Here is a 22,312-nt window from a genome sequence, read left to right on the forward strand (position 1 = left end):
AGTGAAGAAGAACTCCAGAATTTCCTCTCCAACCTCAACTCCTTTGGTTCCATCAGATTCACCTGGTCCTACTCCAAATCCCATGCCACTTTCCTTGATGTTGACCTCCACCTGTCCAATGGCCAGCTTCACACGTCCGTCCACATCAAACCCACCAACAAGCAACAGTACCTCCATTACGACAGCTGCCACCCATTCCACATCAAACGGTCCCTTCCCTACAGCCTAGGTCTTCGTGGCAAACGAATCTGCTCCAGTCCGGAATCCCTGAAGCATTACACCAACAACTTGACAACAGCTTTCGCATCCCGCAACTACCCTCCCGACCCGGTACAGAAGCAAATAACCAGAGCCACTTCCTCATCCTCTCAAACCCAGAACCTCCCACAGAAGAACCACAAAAGTGCCCCACTTGTGACAGGATACTTTCCGGGACTGGATCAGATTCTGAATGTGGCTCTCCAGCAGGGATACGACTTCCTCAAATCCTGCCCTGAAATGAGATCCATCCTTCACGAAATCCTCCCCACTCCACCAAGAGTGTCTTTCCGCCGTCCACCTAACCTTCGTAACCTCTTAGTTCATCCCTATGAAATCCCCAAACCACCTTCCCTACCCTCTGGCTCCTACCCTTGTAACCGCCCCCGGTGTAAAACCTGTCCCATGCACCCTCCCACCACCACCTACTCCAGTCCTGTAACCCGGAAGGTGTACACGATCAAAGGCAGAGCCACGTGTGAAAGCACCCACGTGATCTACCAACTGACCTGCCTACACTGTGACGCATTCTATGTGGGAATGACCAGCAACAAACTGTCCATTCGCATGAATGGACACAGGCAGACAGTGTTTGTTGGTAATGAGGATCACCCTGTGGCTAAACATGCCTTGGTGCACGGCCAGCACATCTTGGCGCAGTGTTACACCGTCCGGGTTATCTGGATACTTCCCACTAACACCAACCTATCCGAACTCCGGAGATGGGAACTTGCTCTTCAATATATCCTCTCTTCCCGTTATCCACCAGGCCTCAATCTCCGCTAATTTCAAGTTGCCGCCACTCATACCTCACCTGTCATTCAACAACACCTTTGCCTCTGCACTTCTGCCCCGACTGACATCTCTGCCCAAACTCTTTGTTTTTAAATATGTCTGCTTGTGTCTGTATATGTGTGTGTGTGTGTGTGTGTGTGCGCGCGAGTGTATACCCGTCCTTTTTTTTTCTCCCTAAGGTAAGTCTTTCCGCTCCCGGGATTGGAATGACTCCTTACCCTCTCCCTTAAAACCCACATCCTTTCGTCTTTCCCTCTCCTTCCCTCTTTCCTGATGAGGCAACAGTTTGTTGCGAAAGCTTGAATTTTGTGTGTATGTTTGTGTGTCTGTCGACCTGCCAGCACTTTCATTTGGTAAGTCACATCATCTTTGTTTTTATATATATATATATATATATATATATATATATATATATATATATATATATATATATATATATATATATATATATAAAACAAAGATGATGTGACTTACCAAATGAAAGTGCTGGCAGGTCGACAGACACACAAACAAACACAAACATACACACAAAATTCAAGCTTTCGCAACAAACTGTTGCCTCATCAGGAAAGAGGGAAGGAGAGGGAAAGACGAAAGGATGTGGGTTTTAAGGGAGAAGGTAAGGAGTCATTCCAATCCCAGGAGCGGAAAGACCTACCTTAGGGGGAAAAAAGGACGGGTATACACTCGCACACACACACATATCCATCCACACATATACAGACACAAGCAGACATCTGACAAGCAGACATATTTATGTCTGCTTGTGACATATTTATGTCTGCTTGTGAGATGTCTGCGTCTGTATATGTGTGGATGGATATGTGTGTGTGTGCGAGTGTATACCCGTCCTTTTTTCCCCCTAAGGTAGGTCTTTCCGCTCCCGGGATTGGAATGACTGCTTACCTTCTCCCTTAAAACCCACATCCTTTCGTCTTTCCCTCTCCTTCCCTCTTTCCTGATGAGGCAACAGTTTGTTGCGAAAGCTTGAATTTTGTGTGTATGTTTGTGTTCGTTTGTGTGTCTGTCGACCTGCCAGCACTTTCATTTGGTAAGTCACATCATCTTTGTTTTTAGATATATTTTTCCTACGTGGAATGTTTCCCTATATATATATATATATATATATATATATACACACACTTTTCTGCTCTCCTCACAATTCTCAATTGCATTAATCACTCCAGCTATCCTTTATCTCACTCTTAATTTTTCTTTATTTCTCACCCTGTCCTATCATCTCTGGACTTCTCTCTCCCTCATGCTTTCCCCTTCATATGTGCTTCCCTCTTTATTACTAAGGGGAAGTTCCTCTCAACCAGAGGTCTAAGCGATCTATCGCTACTATACAACTTCTCCAAACCTATCCCCTTTTCCTATCAGAGGAAGAAACTATCAGTTCCAAAAGCTATATATCATTTTTCTGTACTTTTATGTGTGTAATGGCAGTATTTGGAATTTTGTCTCCTAAAGCTAAGTACTGGCTGTCTTGTTCTTTTACAGTTCACAAAAGTATTTTTTTCCTTTTTATATACAATTTTTCTTTTACATAAAATCAGCCTGTTTTATAACATTCTCATACTATCGTGCTATCGTCCACGTGACCTAAGTGGGTTTCTCCTCTAATTCTTTCTCTCCTTTTCCAAGTACAGTCTGGGTGCTCTATCACTGCTGCAAATCAACAGTATTTCTCTTTTATATTTGTCGTAGTCTCACTGTAGGCTACTGTTCCCAATGTTTTATCTCATAATCAATAAATGTAGCAATTAAACTTCACACAGCATACACAAACTAAACTTTATAAACACTGTGAAAAGGCTGCCAGTGATTTTGTGAGCAGGTTTAATATTTGTAAAATATTTCTAGCTGTGAGGATTTTTTGATGGGAGGGTGGGTGGTGATGGGGTGCCTCTGACTAACAGAGAAGGGAAATTGTTTCACTCAGTGTTGGTTCATGTCAAACTATAATCAAGCTTGAACATTCCCTCCTTAACAATTTTTAGACTGTTTTACCTGAAATAGCACCAGAAGATGAGCTACTGTTTGCATTTGATCCTTCCTGAGAATCTTGAGTCTTTTGTCTTTTGGATGCAGGTTCTCCAGTTTCACTTCCATCATCATGTTTCTGCTTCTTTTCGTCAAGTCTTGCTTTCTCTTTCTCATCAAAATCATCAGCATACATGTCCAGTGCATCATCATATGCCCGTGCAGCTGACTTCTTGGCAGATTCCTCAGCCTTTGCTTTCATATCTGCTGCTTCAACCTGACCAAGAGTAAAAAATGTTAGCTGAGTAGATACATTTCACTTTATTTAGCTCATAACAAATAGTGATGAAAGTCTACAACTGTGTAAATATAGATTCAAAAGACGAAAAGATTACTACACCTTTTTTTCAAATTTTATATCCATTTTCAAGCATTGAGGTAACTCCCTCATGTTGAATATTATGCCTGTGTGTGGAGATCTGCATTTTTATTGAATTTTCTTTTAATTAATAGCTAATAGCAGAAAGATTTTATATAACACAATAGTAGTACTACTGATAGTGAGGATACAATTTTTCATTTTTTTAAAAAATTTAATAACTATATTTATAATGAAAGAATTGGGTTTAGTAGGAACGTGATATTCACTAAACTTAATGTAAGCTGAAGCACAATGACACCATGGTCAGATACACAGTCATAATATCTATGTATTGTGTTTGTCATAAGACATTGTGAACGTTTTACTGCCTGTATGCAAATTTCTGTATGGATGAGAAGGCACAAAGAAAATGTATAAGCAGATTTACAATACAACACAAATTCAGTGTTCTCACTAATTTTTCTGTAATATTTCACCATTTTTCTGATCCTAAAGTGATTATGAACTGTGAAATAAAATGTAGAATTCTCCAGATGTAAAAATAAACCAAAAATTAGGTAGATTCTATACCATTTAAAAAGATGAATAAATTATTGAAACATACTGTTTTAACTGCCATACATTAAACTGCTGTGGATGTAACATTTACACCCAAACTACGAATAATAATATCAATAAATTATTAATACTCATTTCATGTCACAAGCTCTTACTACTCCCACAACATAAGAATTTTGTACCATTGTACCACTGAACCAAAAAAAAAAATTCAAATAAATTTTTCAGACAGGGCTCCATATCAGCCATACACATTCACTTTCTAGGATGTCTAGAGAAAGAAGATGAAAGAAAAAGAAGCAACTATGAATTGTGGAAGAGACCTCCAGATTCGAGGCAACAAGTGCTTGAGAATCATCTAGTCATGCAGTATTAGAAGTATGCTGCAGAATCTGTGCAGCTTTCAGTCTCCACACCTTCCTTTCAGTGTCAGGTATTGCTGAGCAGTCAAAATTTGTAGCAACTGATAATGTCATTGCATCAACATGCATGCACTACACTGGAGTTCATCACTACAAGTGCTGGAACAAAAGGAGTACTGATGACTCTAGCTGTCATGTAGAGTCAATAAAGAAAGTGACTCTTCAGGCTTTCGTGGCTGATCTGTTCAATACATGACTCTCAGTAGAGAAGGATAAGGATGGGGAGGAAATTAATTGTGACCTAAATGAAGAAAAAGAGGCATAAAGGCCAACTGTATAAATGTCACTGACTGAAGATAAATTTTGATCTTAATTCAGAAACTAAACCAGTTCATGAATTTAGTATGTTATATTGCAACACTAAGATTAGAACAGAAAAAGAAACAGTGTTGAACTCAATTAGCACAAGATATGCTTGGCAATAATAGTGAATCAGCAAAGGACAGGATCATCACACTTCAAACACAGATATTAATCATACATTGCAGTGTAGACTTAACTTGCCATCCTGGGGTCGTAGTGCCAAAATGTGATGGACAGATCCGAAGTGTTACAAGTTCCCCAGAAAAGAAGTGTTGATGAATTTCCATTTTATATTCTATCTGACATCACTAAATAGGAAAGCAGCCAATTAAGAACTTGTTAATAATGTTTATAGCACTTGTGTTTCAGTCTGTTTTCTCACAAAACTACTTTGCCCACTGTCCATTATCTCACAAATTTAAGTTTAGTATAGGATGATGTAATCTGATGTAATTTCAATTGCTTCATCCTAATCATCTAACATAGACACAGATACTTTGTGGCCCTTCATCAGTAAAGCCTTACATGTTAAACAGCAGATTAAGTCCCACCCCATCATTGAAAGCTGTCTACAATGTTCTCTCATGTATTTGCATTTGGCCTGACTGTCTTATCACTCTGGCAGGGAACTGCAGCTAACAACATTACAGAAGCTGTGCTATTGGAGAACTATTTTTCAGCTGTACAGATATCCCTAATAAGTCCAAACACTTCAGAAGTGATTCTTCAGCTTCATTCTGTCAAGACCACAGGATTTTCGTTTGATATTTACTGACATGTCTCAGTATTTCCTTTATTTCAGTGTCACATAATCCTCATTGATTTCAATCAGTTTATCATCACTTTCTGCATTCATTGTATGCTGAGAATAAGGGCACTGATTTAGTACAAGCTGTATTACTGCTTGCACAAGTTTCTCACTAGAACTGACTTTGAGCACAAATATCTGTGGATGCAAGTGTTTACGTGTGGGATACAACAACTTGGCAACCACTTCAACACTTAAGATAGTGACCATCATGAATATGTTTGAAAAGCTAGTGTCTGGTAAAAAGAGTACTTCAGTCATTTTCATTACACGTATTGCAATCTCAGTTTCTAAAGCAAAGGGGTGACTCAAATATTGCAGTATGAATGTTGGTTTTAGCACAAAGACAAATTTTACATACATTACCCTCTACAGACTCAGTATTTCCTAACGCACTAAACCCCAGCAATATATTTAAAAAAGTATGCTATATGATTTGATATATTGAAGCATCTTAGTAAACTGAGAGGGCCAAATAAAGCCATTTTATTACATAAAGGAGACAACATTTATCCTTACAATGGAGGTTATGTGCTCATAGCTCTCTTGGTAGATATCCATGTTGCCTGTCTCTGACAACAGTTGATTTGCCATTGCTGTGAGATCTGTCACATGCTGACTGTTGCCACAATCATCCTGCAGACCTGCTTTTTTCCGGCGCCACCGCTCAGATGCCGACATTGTCTTATTGCCTCCTGTAAAGCAAAATACAACACATTTTATATAACCTTAAATATTTCAAAAATAAGTTAGTATTCACCATTTCTTTCAAACTAAATGCACAAATTGGCAACGGCCTTGCCACAGTGGATACACCGGTTCCCGGGAGATCACCGAAGATAAGCACTGTCGGGCGTGGCCGGCACTTGGATGGGTGACCCATCCAGCCGCCATGCGCTGTTGCCATTTTTTGGGGTGCACTCAGCCTTGTGACGCCAATTGAGGAGCTACTCGACTGAACAGTAGCGACTCCGGTCAAAGAAAACCATCATAACGACCGGGAGAGCGGTGTGCTGACCACATGCCCCTCCTATCCGCATCCTCACCTGCGGATGACACGGCGGTCGGATGGTCCCGATGGGCCACTTGTGGCCTGAAGACGGAGTGTGCTTTAAATGCACAAATTAAAAATCAATAAAAGAAAAGTGAGAGGGGGAGCTGATATTAAAAGATCTTGGGTACACTGTCCCCTATGACACTAAAGTATGGGCATACTAAACTGTGAGTAACTTCAAAATTATGCTACTGTCTGCAAAAATAAAACACTCAAGTTTAGATAATGATTTCAAAATTGGTGCCAGATAATGTTGTACCTGAAAAAGGTTGTGATAAAATTGAAGTTAAAAGTGGTAACAAGTGCAAAGTATTTTACAAAGAAGACTGACATTAAAATGCAACTGCAAAAAAAGGTAAAATTGTTTGGTTTTAATAACGCATGAAACATTTCTAATCTGATGACTAGCTGTACCAGAACCAATGTACGTGTTTAACTCTGAGCTAAATTTGACAAAGGTCTAAGTATAAATGCTCCAACCTTCAAAAAAATGACAGCATAATTTTGATAGGAGTGAAAACATCTGTAAAAATGAACTAACAGCTTTCTTATGAAACTTATCACAATGGTGCAAATTTTAAAATTTACGTTTATTTCTGTACCAACTTTGTTCCTCAGGTACAACCTACCACATTGGTCTTGCGCAAACAAAAAAATTAGATTAACCAACAAACAACTAAAACACATTTATGCCATGAAGAAATCATTTCACTAAACATGACATGCACCTATATCAGCATCAAAATAGGGGGCTTTCCTCAGACATAAATCAGGTTCTACAGAAAATATTCCAAGAAAATGAAACTAAAAGTAAGTCTGTACTTATGCTAGGTGGTCCTCCAATGGGAAACTACTAAGCACATGAATTCCTGCAGAAACAGACCCAACAATGACAGAAGCCTCATGAACAAAATACAGACATACAAATCTATATATGAGGTAAAAAACTGCTGTCTGTAACAAGAGAGAGAGCTGATAATATTACGAGGACAAATGTAAATAACAATGTAGTAAACACCAACTCACATTAAATGAAGTGAGTACTAGTGTGCTTAGAATATCAAACCAAAATGAAAGCACAAACCTGTCACAAAAAGATACTTACAATTTAAATTACCTAAACTAACGTTTCCGGATGTCTCACTCAGCTTTCATTACATGTTATCAGAATATACAGTCAACACATAACAAGCAATTGGAAGCTGAAGCCTACTTGTCAGCCACTAGTTTCAAGATTGATGTTATTTGTTTCTCTCAGTACTGACTCCCAACTGAAAATGTATAGTTCATTAACTTTTCAAATTATGCAGTTGGAGGCAGTTTTTAAAGCTCTAATAGGAGGAGTAGGGACGTTGTTTCCTAAAAGTTATCTAGGAGTGCACAGAATTCAGCCCATGCAACAAAACTGACCACTTACATATTGATAAACACTTTTAATATTGTGCTTTGAGATCAAGCAGCCCAATGTACTAACTGTCTGTATGTACTGCATGACTGATGTCAACATATACCAGTTTCCAAATGGGCTAGAGAGTGTAATGATTTTTACAAATACAAAGGTAGGGAGATCATACTGTGTGGTGATTTTAATATAAATTTTGCAAATATTTCATGCACAATGTGTAATGTCATAAATCTCTTCCCCATCACTATGGAAAACGTGGTGAAGAATTCAGTGAGGATAACATGCAATTCAAGCACTTGTACAGATGCAGTTTACCTGGAGTCAGAGCCTTTCTTTTATAAATGCCCTGAAGTGTTTCAATTATCACACTGACCAGGGTATTCTTTTATGGGTTTGTTTAGGACAACAAATGGCAAGTCACCATCTGCTTCCATCTCAAGAATGTAAATCCAAGGCTCTATCAGTAGCAACAGGTTTAAAAATGTACTTCAGTCTAAGTTCTGGGATATTGTTATGAAGGAACATGATGATTAGTAAACTTTACTATTCCTTGAAATGAAGTTACATCATTTCCATACTACCTTCACTGCAAAATGAGTCAAGGTACAACATTCAGGCAAGATAACTTGTAATGGCTGAATTAGGAAGGGTATACGAATATCACCTAAGACTAAGGCTGAATCAGGAAGGGTATAAGAATATCACATAAGACTAGTAGGTCATTCTAAACAAAGTGTTACTGCAGAGGGTCCTGTTTTCTGCATGTATTTTAAACAGTACAAAAAGGTCCTCCATAAATTAATATCTAAGGCAAAACATCTACCAAATAAAGCCTGTATAGATAATTCAAATAAGAATTGTGAAGCATGTACGTTACTGCCACAAAAACTTCGCAAACCAATGTCAAACAGAAAACACCAGAATCTCTCCAATATAATGGTCAACAAATAATGCACATCAAACCTGTTCACGTCATATTTAATAAATATTTTTGAAGTATAGTTAGCAGTCTTTCAGTTGGTTGCTCTCAACAGACAAAATCTCTCTCTACAACACGCATAAGATTTTTCAAATTACTTTTTCTACTACCCAATTATTTGGGAATGGCTAATTATTAGGAACACAAAAAATTACTCCACGTGTGGCCTTAATGGTTTACCCAGATACATAATAAAACAGCTTCACGATGAAACAGTAAAACCACTATGTAATATAACCAGATGCTTTAACAATCCTGGCACAGTCCCTCTCAGCCAATCAAAACCTACAAGACAGATCCATTACACTAGGAGGTAAACATGATGTCAATAACCATCAACCGATTTTCCTCCATCCAACTGCATCCAAACCAATAGAAAATAATATGTATACTTGATTTATGTCCTTTCCTGAAGGGACACCCTATTTACAACACAACAGTTTGGCTTCTAGAGAAATAAATCCACCAACATGGCTCTCAATTCATTTACTGATCACATAATACTGCATTCAATGAAACACATGTTGCAACTGGATCTTTTATTGATATTGGAAAGGCAATTGATCTAATTTATCACATCCCACTCATGTGCAAACAGGATGCTTATGATATAAGAGAAATCTGCAATCAGTGGTTTCAATCATATCTAAACAGATGGCAGCTGGTAACAATAATAATATATGATAGATGAACAACTCATTCAGATATAGTATCAAAACAAATAATTAAAGACATAAAGGTAACAACTCACTGAGTAACAGAGGAGCTGAGTCGTCTAACTAGACTCTGCAGCTTAGCTAGACTATGGTGAGAGGTCATGTAAGGTGGGGTGGGAAAAGGGAGAAAGGAGAGAGGGAGCACAAGAGATGGTCAGTGAAGGGCGGCTGATGGGTGAGAGGGAGAGGCAGTAAGTTAATGGGACAAGAGTGTGGGACGGAGAAGCAGCAGGTGCATGGGACAGGACTGCTGTGCAGGCACTGCAGAGGTGAGCTCGTGCAGTGCATAGTGCCACAGAGGAGCGGATTTGGAAGGGCAGACAGAACTGAAGAAGGGTGTGGGTGCAGGATGGGTGAGTTAGAGACTTGAGGTAGGGGTGCAGAGATGGGGCTATGGGGCTAATGGAGATTTAGATTTACGCCCAGAGGATTACAGGATCGATGTGTTGCAATGACGATGCCTATTTATATAACTCTTCACAGAAAAACAACTGCCCAAAGAAGGGCAGCATTAATGGTCTCAAGTTTTGTTTTATCGGAGGTGAGTGTACAGAAATACTGAAAAACCTGAAATGGCATACACTCTAAGATAGTCATCAATTATCTCATAAAAACCTACTTACAGAGCTATAAGAACCCAAATGAAACAAAGAATTTAGCGATATCCTTCATCACCCTGTGCATTACTCTCGCAGGGACCATAAAGATAAGATTAGATTAATAACAGCAATCAGAATGGCATTTTAGCAGTCATTCTTCCCATATCTGACTGGAACAGAAGACCCTAAAGTGTAGTATAATGCCAAGTACCCACTGCCATGAACTTCACAGAGGTTTGCACAGTATGTATGTAGATTTAGTTTCAAGCACATCCGTGAGCAATACAATCACCACACCTGCTACTAATACAGCAGAAGATTCCCAAAAACAATGTATACTCTGGCTAATGCTGAATGTATCCCATAATATTATGTTTATAATTTTTTATTTATAAATATGATAAGTGTACACAAATTAGTGCTGATGCTGCCAATGCCTCATCAGAACCACATGCACATAGAAACTTGCTGTTGGTTTTAATGGCTAGTAGGGGGACCTTTGTGATACCTATCTCAGTCCCAACATTACTAGTGATAGAGCACGACAGGAAACCTATATGACCCTACAAAGAATATGTGAAAGAACTTGCTCCTCTTCCAGCAGCAATGTACCTTTATGTCTGGAGGAACAAATCATTCCCAGTGATTGGAAAAATGCATAGGTCATTCCCATTTGCAAGGAGCATCACCGAACATACACACAAACCTGAAATCACTGATCAGTCTGCTGTATTTTCTTGAGCACATTTCATGATAATGTATTATAATATTTCTAGAGAGCAAAAATATCCTCTGTAAGAAACAACATGGATCAAGTGAAATTCGGCTTGCTCGGCTTGTCCACAAGACCAAGAAGACAGTAAATACTGACACACAGGTTGACACTAGAAGGCATTCAATACAGTTTCCTTCTCATCCCATCCAATAAGTTTCCCCTAGCCTAAGGTTCTGGGTAACTTTTCCAAACTCTCCCCATTTCCTAAACCCCACCAGTCATTTTAATTCATCCCTCTTCCTTCCCTTCAACCCCCATCTCAGAAAAAGGAGCCAGTGGTACCAAAAGCTTGCACATTTCTTTAACCTGTATGTGTCACCGCTTGGTGAGAAGATATTTTTATCTATCCAGTTATACTAAATTTTCAAAAATTAATAGATATTCACACATTTTTATGTTGATGAGAGGCCACAAAATATAACATGGAACCTGGGGAGAAACAAGTTCTTATACTGGCCACTGGGAGAGACAGTTCCTGTGTTCTAACACAGTGGCTGTCTCAGCTGCATGTTGTCTGCGAGCTGCACACCTTGCCTGTGTTGTGATTGCCTCAATTGGCAATGCCGCTGTCAGTCCACATACTTTCAGCATTCTTATTGCTATCTCTGTTCTACACAGCATGATGTGCGGTCTCCACACACCATAGGTGTAGGAAGAGCTATGTATCATGCCTGGTAGATTGTGTGTAGTGTCAAAAAAATGTATGTTGGAAGAGCTAGACAAGAGTGTAAAATTCCCATCAAAAATTGTGTAACAACAATGGAAATTTCTGGGTGGAATAATAAGTAAAATGAAGTAAAGGCAACCACTTACCTATAGCTGACTGACATGTGGCACTAGCAAACCTGCTGCCTCCTTCCGAGCCACTAGTCACTTGCTCCCAGCCCCTCTCCCTGCCTACTCTTCCGTCTCCCTCTCCCTACCCCACCCAACACTACCCCCACCACAATTAGTCAGAGTGCCAAAAAATAACAATGGTACTTTTAATCAAGCCAAGAGTGGAGTGGTGGGGGAGGGAGGGGGTGGGGGTTTACTCTAGCTCATTAAAGGATAATTCTAAAAACAAGCAAGTTTCCTTTCTTTTGTGCATGCCCATTGACAACTCAACACTTCTACTTCTCAGTGAGTGACATTCTTTAATCCCAAAGCATTTACATTCTACAAGAACTTTCATGCAATGTTTATGTTTAAATGTTCATTCGATATATGAAATAAACATATTTACTTTCTGAATAATGTGGAAATTACTGTAATGAGGGCTGGTCCATTATATATGTCAATGAAAGATACAAGTGCGGATTAAAGAGGGGCGGGTAGTGGTGGTGGACGGGGTGATCGCCCCCTTCCCCACCCACCCAAGAGTTGAAGCTAAATTAAAAATCAAATGGCCTTGGTCAGTGGATTTAGTCATTCAATTCGGTACTCCCCAAGCTGCATTACTTTGTGTGCCCGAGTGAATGTACCAGTGACTTGTGCTCCCCTTCCTGTTCGAATTGTGAGTGCCAAATACCAGCAAGGCTTCCCGAGCTGCCACAGCAGCACATGCTTCACATTTCTCTAAGGACACTATCAGGTTTGCCCCCAATGTTGTCATTGCTACTATTGTTAGACTGCTTGCCCAGAATTCAGGAGCATATCTAAAGAGTTTGCTGTGTGTTAACAATTATATAAAAGAAGTTATTCAATTGGGTTGTAAATGCTACACATTTCGGAAATTTAAAACTTTTTTTCTCTACAATAAAACACATTTTTGCAAATGTTTTATATTTTAAAGTATCAAAACAGCTTAAAACAGTAGTTTTTTTAATAGACATTCAAGGGGAGGACCCCTGGGTCTTCTTTCTCTTCTAAGCAACTGCCCCCACCCACAAAACTTCATTAATTCACCCCTGCAAAGACATATTCAGGATTCACATATTACACACAACAAGTGGTCATATGGATCAAGAAAGGAAAAAAAGCGGCACTTTCAAAAGGATAGCTACTCACTGTAGGTAAAAATCAAATATCATGTAAATGTATAGTTGTGCGGAATACAATAAATTTATTTGTATCTCAAAAATAAGTTAATGATTCTTCTACAAAAGGAAAATCTCATTTTGTTCCAAAAGTGCTTTTAATGTTCAAGTCGGGGAGTAAAACGGCAGATAAGCATGAAGAGATGACTAATGGAAATTTTTCATGGTAATTATCTGAGCTAGTACTGTTCACTTCAGATGCAGGCATAATGCAGTACTGCAGTTTGTCTGAATTATTGTCTTTTTTTATGTCACAAGGCTGTAACAGAAATCAATACCCAGGCTTCACAGCAGCTCTGTTACTCTGCTTGATATTGCTATTTTGAAATTTTATAGTTTTCAAACTACTTGTCATGCTGATGTAATCTTTAATACAGCCTTTTGCACACTGGCTAGCTATAGTTTACAACGTACGTGAGATACATGTCAGCTGTCTCAACTGCATCTGAACCATCACACGAGACCATTCACAACTGAAACCGCTCCACTGGCACTGGCTCCTCTCCTACATCTACATCTAAACTCAGCAAACCACCGTGAAGTGCATGGCACAGGGTATGTCCCATTGTACCCAGTTGCAGTATATTCCTCGAGTCATCATTTAAAGCTGGTTCTTGAAACTTTGTTAGTAGACCTTCTCAAGATAGTTTACATCTACCTTCAAGAGTCGGCCACTTCAGTTTCTCCAGCATCTCTGTGACACACACTCACAGGTCAAATAAATCTGTGACCATTCATGCTCCCCTTATCTGCATGTGTTCAATATCTCCTGCTAGTCCTATCTGGTAGAGGTTCCACACAGTTGAGCTATAATCTAGAATGAGTCACCTGAGCAATTTGTAAGCAATCTCCTTTGGAGGCTGATCGCACTTCCCGCGTATTCTACTAACAAACCAAAGTCTACCACACGATTCATCCACAACTGAGCCTATGTGATCATTCCCTTTCAAATCCCTACAAAGTGGTACATCCAAATATTCATGTGACTCACTGATATTATAGTCATAGGATACTATGTTTTTTCGTTTTGTGAAGTGCACAATTTCTACACATTTACAGCACACTGCCAATCTTTGCACCTATTTGAAATATTATCCAGATGTGACTGAAAATTTATGCAGTCTCTTTCAGATAGTGGTTCATTATCGATAACTGCACCATCTGCAAAACGTTTGATGCTATTACGAATATTGTACGCAAGGTCATCAATAAATAACATGAACAGCAAGAGTCCTAACGCACTTCCAAGGGGCACACCCAAAGTTACTTCTGTCTGACAATGACTCTCTGTCCCAGATTACATGCTGTCTCCTTCCTACCAAAAAGTTCTCAATCCATACACAAATTTCATTTCATATCCCGTATGATCGTAGTTTCGACAATATGCGTAGGTGTGGTAATGAGTCAAATACTTTTCAGAAATGAAGAAATACTGCATCTACCTGACTGCCTTGATCAAAAGCTTTCAGTGTGTGAGAAAAGTGAGAGTTGGGTTCCACATCATCAATACTTACAGAATCCAAGCTGATTGTTATGGAGGAGGTCATTCTGTTCGAGATACCTCATTATGTTTGAGATCAGAATATGTTCAAAGATTCTACAACAAATCAATGTCAAGGACATTGGACATCAGGTTTATGGATCACTTCTACTATCTTCTTGTAGATGGGTGTGACTTGTGCTTTCATCCAAGAAATGGGCACAATTTTTTGTTCGAGGGATCTATGAAAGATTATAGTCAGAAGAAGGGCTAACTCAGCTGCAAATTAAGTAAAGAATCTGACAGGGATTCCACTGGGCCCTGGAGCTATGTTCAATTTTAATGATTTCAGCTTTTTCTCAACACCACTGACAGTAATAGTTATTTCACTCATCTTTGCAGTGGCAGGAGTATTAAACTGGGACAATTCCCCTGTGTTTTCCTTTGTAAAAGAACATTTGAAAACAAAATTAACATTTCACCTTCTGCTTTCCTACTCTCAATTGCAGTTCCTGTCTGATTAGCTTGGGACTGGATATTAACTTTGGTGCCACCAACAGCCTTTACATACAACCAGAATACAGTGTCATCTGCACTGATAGGGGCCATCATTTTGCATGACTCTATTATCATTGATCTTCATGTATTGCAGTCATTCAAATCATTATTTAAATTGATAAACTAGTCTGACTCCAGTTTGTTTCCCGCACATGGTCACTTGCGAAATCAGTTTCATTTTCAGAGACAGCTGCGAGCAAATATGTAATAGTGTGTGACCCACCTCAAACACAAAATATATAAGCTAGTGTAAATCACGAACACACATTAACCTATCCAGCCTTAACAGATAGCTGGTTGCTCTCCTCAGTAAGAGGTGACACGGTAGCAAAAGTAAATACATGAGACCATACATATCCTGAACCAAGATGTCAACTTGACAATCATTGCAAACTCTCTACCTACAGCTGTTACTGCAGGAACCTATTATAAATCACATTTTAAAATATTGAGTGGACAGAGTAAGTGAAATCACACTGGATGATCCATAGCTGCTTTTACTGCCTTACCACATTAATTCACATGCTACTGTCAACACTTAACCAAAAATAACACTGAATATGTATCACATTGTTCGTACAGATTGACTCTTGCCCTTTACAAGTCTTTTCTTTCTCCATCCACTATGTAGAAAGCCTACTGAATCACAGGAGACCATTCTGTTGAAGGCAGCAGTTTCAGAAAATGAACATCATATCTCCCTTGTTTGGTGAACACACAATTTGATACAAACTACTGTAAAATGTAGACCTTAGTAGATGTGTCACTCCTTTCCAAAGTCCTCTTTTTGCCCCACTTCCAAATTCCATCACGCAGGACTTGTTAAAGGCCTTCTCTCCTTCTCCCGGTCCCAAAAGTGGAAACACTTTTTCACCACCAACCCTACCGATCAGGCTCAACCAAAGACCAGTGTTGACCCATGCCTGACTCAGTTCACTTCTTCATCCAACTGTGATCCACTCCCACTGTCCCCAAATCTCCCCCTGTTAACTTTCCAGAATTTCTTAACCTTGAACCTTGCCTCAGCCTCAGTCTCAGCATCATTCCCCAAATCCCTCTACATGCAAACTAGCCTTATATTCGCAGAAAGAACTGCAATCCACCACTTAAACTGATCCCGACCTTTTAATGCTATCTTCTGACAAAACTCCACAACTGTTGTTTTGAACCACAAGGCTTACCTAGCAGAAGGACTCCACCAGCTGTCAGATTCATCCACCTACAAACCCTGCCACACTGACCCCATTACAGAGGTCAAGCAGGATCTCCAGTCTCTCCTCAAATCCTTACGCCCATCCCAAAACCTCTCCCCGGAGACCATCTCTCTCCTCACTCCAACCACTGCCTGCACTGCTGCCTTCTACATGCTTCCTATAGTCCTTAAACCCAACCACCCGGGACACCCCATTTGTGGCTGGTTACTGTGCCCCCACAGAGAGAATCTCTGCTCTTGTAGACCAACACCTTCAGCCTATGAGCCGCAATCTACCTTCAACCATTTTCTCAACTGATTCTCCACAGTTCCTGTTCCTTTAACACAGGATGCTCTGCTTGTCACTATTGATGGCACCTCTCTTTACACGGACATTCCTAATACTCTTCACCTTACTGCTATTGAACACTGCCTTTCAAACACCCGGTGGATTCCAAACCAACAATCTCCTCCCTAATCACCGTTACCAACTATATTCTCACCCACAATTACCTCTCCTTTGAAGGCATTACCTATCAACAAATCCGGGGTACATCTATAGGCACTCTTATTGCACCATCCTATGCCAATTTATTCCTGGGCCATCTGGAGGAATCCTTCCTAAACACCCACAACTCCAAACCCGTAACCTGATTCAGATTCATTAATGACATCTTCATGATCTGGATCGAGGGTGAGAACATCCAATCCACATTCTCCCATTCACTTGGTCCTACTCAACCAAACGAACCACCATCCTCGATATTGAACTCCACCTCAAAGATGGTCAAATCAGTATCTCTGTCCATATCAAACCTACCAACCCCCAGCAATGGATCCACTTTGACACCTGCCACCCATTCCGTACCAAGAAGTCTCTTCCGTACAGCCTATCCACTTGTGGCTGTCGCATCTGCAGTGACAAGCAGTTCCTCTCAAAACATACCAAGGGCATCAGTGAGGCCTTCACAGACTGTAATAACCCTCCCAACCTTGTACAAAAACAGATCTCCCATGCCTTATCTCTCCAGCCACCCACCACCTACCAAATTACCACTGTCCGGCCATAGAGGAGCATTCCCCTCATGACTCATTCCCACCCACAACTGGAGCAACTGAATCACATTCTCCATTGGGGTTGCAACACCCTCTCTTTGTGGCCTCATATGGAGAGCATCATAACCACTACCTTTCCCACCCCTCCCACAGTGATATTTGCTGCCCATCAGACCTACACAATACCCTTGCCCATCTCTACACAACTCCTGGTCCCAACCCCTTGCAGCAGAGCTCATATCCCTGTAATAGACCTGGATGCAAGATCTATCCCATACACCTCCCACCACCACCATCTACAACAGTCCAGTCACAACCAACTATCCCATCGAAGGCAAGGCACCCGTGGAACAAGTTATATGATCTATAGCCTAATCTCCAACCAATGTGTTGCATTTTATGGGGGCATGACAACCAACAAGCTGTCTATCCACAAGAATGGCCTCTGACAGACTGTGGCCAAGGAACAACTGGACCACCATGTGGCTGAGCACGCTGGCCAACACAACTTTCTTCATTTCCATGTCATTTTGATCCTTCCAACCAACACCAGCTTTTCTGAATTGTGCAGGTGGGAAGTCTCCCTGCAATATATATCCTATGTTCCTGTAACCCTCCTGGCCTCAACCTTCATTAGTCATTGTCTTTACCCGTCTAGCCCCTTCCTTGTTCCCTTTCCAGCACTACAAAGTTGCCCAATGCACCCCCAGTCTTTTTACTTCTCTCCTTTTCTGCTAACCCCCCGCCCTCTGCCTAACCTCCCAACCATCCCAACGGCACCTAGCTGCCCTTCCTCTCCCCACCTGTATGCTCCCACAAACAGCACTTTACTCCCCACCCCCACCACAGCTTCCTCCTTACTCCACCACCCCGTTGCCTCTCCTATCATGCACTGCTGCTCACAGTCTGGCTTCAACAGCCAGAGACTGTGGTCATGTGTGTGTGTGTGTGTGTGTGTGTGTGTGTGTGTGTGTGTGTACACTGTTTATTTTCGACAAAGGCCTAGTTGGATGAAAGCTCACTTTCTGACACTTTGTTGTGTCTATCTGAGACTCAGCCCCTCCACTATGTGGTGAGTAGCAAATATCCTTTTTGTAATATTGTTACATTCCATCCTGGATTTTCCATTGTTTGATTAGACCTTACCTTAAAAATTTTGTACATAAAATAACTGTTTCAAAATTCAATGGGTCATCACAATACTTAACACTGCACAAACACACAAATATGGTAAAAAGCTTATATTTCTTGTGTATTATCTTTAAAAAAATGCTTTCTTACATTAAGCAAACAAACTGCTATTGTTAACTGTTGCTAATGTGCACAAGAAATCAGTAAAATATACCAACACACTAAACAGTTCATGGTTTTGATCTAGACTTCTTTGAAGTTCACGTTAATTGGCTAAGTTATACTACCTCATAACATAAACTCCAGAATAATACAAATTACATTTAAATAAACTTGTCTTCATTCTTACAAACCTATGCTTCGGAGCTTCACTTACCCAATCTTCTCAGTGACTTGGCAACTGTCTCTCCAGGTTTCATATACTCTAGCATTTTCCGATAAACCGGAATCTGATCAAACGCTACACTGGATACATCACTGTCACTCTCAGGCTCTGCTTCTGCAGGCTTGTCTGCCTCTTTTATCTGCAAGTAGGATGATTATCAAAACTAAGACAAAGGGGAATATTTTTTCTGATGGGAAAAAAAAGAAAACATGTAATTTATGTTTCAGTCTAGTTGCTCATTTTAATTAAATTGTAAACATGTAATTAAAATGTGCAACTGAACCTGAAAAAAATGAGAATTATTTTAAATCTGAATACACCTGCTGATTCTCTCAGGACGAATATGTCGGCTATAGGGACAAAACACAAGGTTGGTAAAACGATGTTTATTATACACTGTATGGCAATGAAAATTCACTTTATAAAAGTTATGTTGATTTTAAATAATGGAAACTCCAGACAGGAATCTCAACAACATAGGGAAAGACAGACTGCTACTTACTGTGAAGAAGACACATTAAGTTGCAGACAGGTACAATTGAAAGACACTTACATAACGCTTTTTGCCACAGCCTTCATCGGCAAAAGAGAAACACACACCAGTCATACACACAAGCAAGCAAATCTCAAGCAAACAAGACTGCCAATTTTGGCAGCTCAGGCTGGAATGCCCAATTTGATTTTAGTATTAATTAATTAATTGTTTTAAATTTTTTGAAAAACTGTTAAACTGTCCAGAACCAGTGAATAAATTCCGAGCACAGCAAACTAATAACACCAAACCTAACTCTAAAGAACCTGACGAAATTGAAATGACTAAACACATTAAGAGACTTAAAACAATAAAGTATCTGGAGAAGATGGCACAATTGCAGAACTACTAAAATCAGCTGGTCCTAACGCTATAATAGAGATCACTCAACTAATAGGACATATCTGGCAAACTGAGAAAATACATGAGGACTGGAAAACTAGCCTAATTAATCCATTGCATAAGAAAAGGGGATAGAACCGATGTTAATAATTACCAAGGAATCTCTCTCTCCCGATCACATACAAAATTCTCTCACAATGTTTACTTGATCGAACCCAAGCACATTTAGAACCTAAAACTGGTGAATACCAAGCAGGCTTTAGACCAAACGGACACTGTTCAGAACAAATTCTTAATTTAAAACTAATCCTTAGGTGCCAAAGGACTTCTAGTAACAATATTGTACATACATTTGTGGATTTTAGAAGAGCCTACGACTTAGTTGATCATTAATCTCTTCTCCAAATTTTAGAGGAACAAGGACTAGATATTAAAACTATAACACTGATTAAGGAAATGTTAACCAAAACTAGCTCTGAAGTTAAATTCATGGGGGAAATTTCTGAACCATTTGATATAAAGAATGGTGTTAGACAGAGAGAGAGGGACACTCCCCATTACTGTTTAACTGTTTTGGAAAAGGCAATTACAGAATGGTGAGAGCAAATGTCGAGTCAAAATATAGTTCAATCAATCAAGTTAGTTAGAAGTGATATTAAGAGTAGACAGCCTCACCTTAACAGATGATCTGGCAATTTTAACTAGTGATATTACCACAGCTCAAAATCAAATTGAAATTCTTAAAGAAGTTACAGAAAAAGTAGGGCTACAAATTTCATTTAAAAAAAAAGGAATATATGACATGAAACAAACAAGCACCAATGTTTTTGAACATGTAATATGGAAAAATGAAAAGGGTTTCTCAATTTAAATACTTGGGAGAAATCGTACAAGAAAACGGTCTGGAAAAAACTGCAAACAAAGTTCACTGTCAAAAAATGGCAACTGCGTTAAGATTAACACAAGATATTTATAACACAAAATTAACTTTCTAAATTCAATAAACTTGGGCACTGCAGCACTGTATTCAAACCTGAAAGTCTTTATGGAGTGTAAACTTTAATTTTAAATAGAAAGTGGGATATTGAAGAAATTCAAAAGAAAGAAAGATTATTAGGAAAATATAAGGCCCCAAAATTACTGGTGGAGAAACTTATAGGCTGAAAAGTAATAAGGAAACAGAAGAATACACAGATATACAAAGGTGACATGAGACAACAAAGACTTAAATTTTACGGGCACATTAAAAGAATGGCACCCACTAGGTTGACAAAACAAATAATAGAATTCTATGAAAACAGAAGAAAGGCCAGAACTGAGCCAATTAAATGGATTCCTGCAATTAAGGAGGATTGTAAAGTAGCCAGTATAACTCAGGCAGATGTTAGAGACAGAAAAACATTCAGACAAAAGATATGTGATCGGAAACTTGGTAAGTTGGGAAATTAGAAAACGGACTGAAACACCTCGGTCTGATGAAAGATACTTCATTCTGAAAGGATGAAACAAAATTGGACACAAAGGAAAGCCAACCATCAAAAGCGACACTGACTGATTGTACCTCACCCATTTGTGAATAATAATAATAATAATAATAATAATAATAATAAACTAATTTTAGAATTACAAGTTGTATGTGTCAGATACTGCTTGCCAACGTCAAAAAGTAAGTTTATTTAACAATGAAGCCAATTTTCGGGTATTTGAAACTGACTGTTTTGTACTTATTATCTTAACAACGAAAATAATTTGAATGCTTATTCAATAACAGCAGCAGTAAATGAAAAAATATAGTTTTCTATGCCTACAATGGAATGATCACATAGGCTCTGCCATATGTAAAGAATGTGGAAGACTTTAATTCATTGGTAGAATACTATAGAAATGCAGTTAGTATATAAAGAAGACTGCTTACAAAATCCTCATGTAAGCCACCGTAAAATAGTGAAAATAGTGGGGGAGTGGGAGGGGGAATTCTCAATATAAATGGTCACAGGTTTATTTGACAAATGGGAGAGCTTCACGGAGACACTCAAATAACTGAACTGGGAAATGGTTGAACGTAGGTACAAACTATCCCGTGAAAGCCTAGTCAGGACCAGTATTAAGTGACGAGTCAAAGAATGCACTATATCCCTCAATGTATCACTCCCATATGGATTCTGAAAATAAGATTAGATTAATTACAACATGCCTAGAGGAGTTTAAGCAATAATTCTTTCTGCATTAAACACATGAATGGAGCGGGGAAAAAGCTCTAATTACTGGGACAATTGAAAGTACCCTCTGCCATGTACTTCACAGGGTTTTGCAGAGTATGGATGTAGATGTAAATGTATTGCTTTACGGAGAAAAGTGGCACAGCACAAATAGATTCTGCCTTCTTTGTGTAATGCAGTTGGTGTGTGGCAGAGGTATGTCCATCCACTAGCCACGCTCATGGTACACTTTGTTCACAATTGGAGAAATTAAAATAATTAAAGAAAGAACTGAGCAAGTATAAGCATGTCTAGCTGTACAGAGTAGTTAATTAGAATAATTGTGGTGAAAACTGCAATGTGATCAGAGTAGTGGATCA

At 39.3% G+C, this 22,312-nt stretch overlaps 1 protein-coding gene across 1 annotated transcript in view; it reads right to left on the reverse strand.

Moving 5' to 3' along the window:
• The window catches only part of LOC126203377 (CD2 antigen cytoplasmic tail-binding protein 2 homolog), a 98,617-nt gene that overhangs the window by 14,775 nt on the left and 61,530 nt on the right, over positions 1–22,312 (reverse strand). Inside the window, exons 4-6 of the mRNA XM_049937674.1 lie at positions 18,852–18,999; positions 6,032–6,207; positions 3,067–3,316 (exon numbers count right to left, since the gene is read on the reverse strand). Coding sequence (XP_049793631.1) covers positions 3,067–3,316; positions 6,032–6,207; positions 18,852–18,999 — 574 coding nt within the window. The remainder of the gene's footprint in view (positions 1–3,066; positions 3,317–6,031; positions 6,208–18,851; positions 19,000–22,312) is intronic.

This window comes from Schistocerca nitens, chromosome 9 (assembly GCF_023898315.1).
Source record: "Schistocerca nitens isolate TAMUIC-IGC-003100 chromosome 9, iqSchNite1.1, whole genome shotgun sequence".
Classification (NCBI taxonomy): Eukaryota; Metazoa; Arthropoda; class Insecta; order Orthoptera; family Acrididae; genus Schistocerca; species Schistocerca nitens.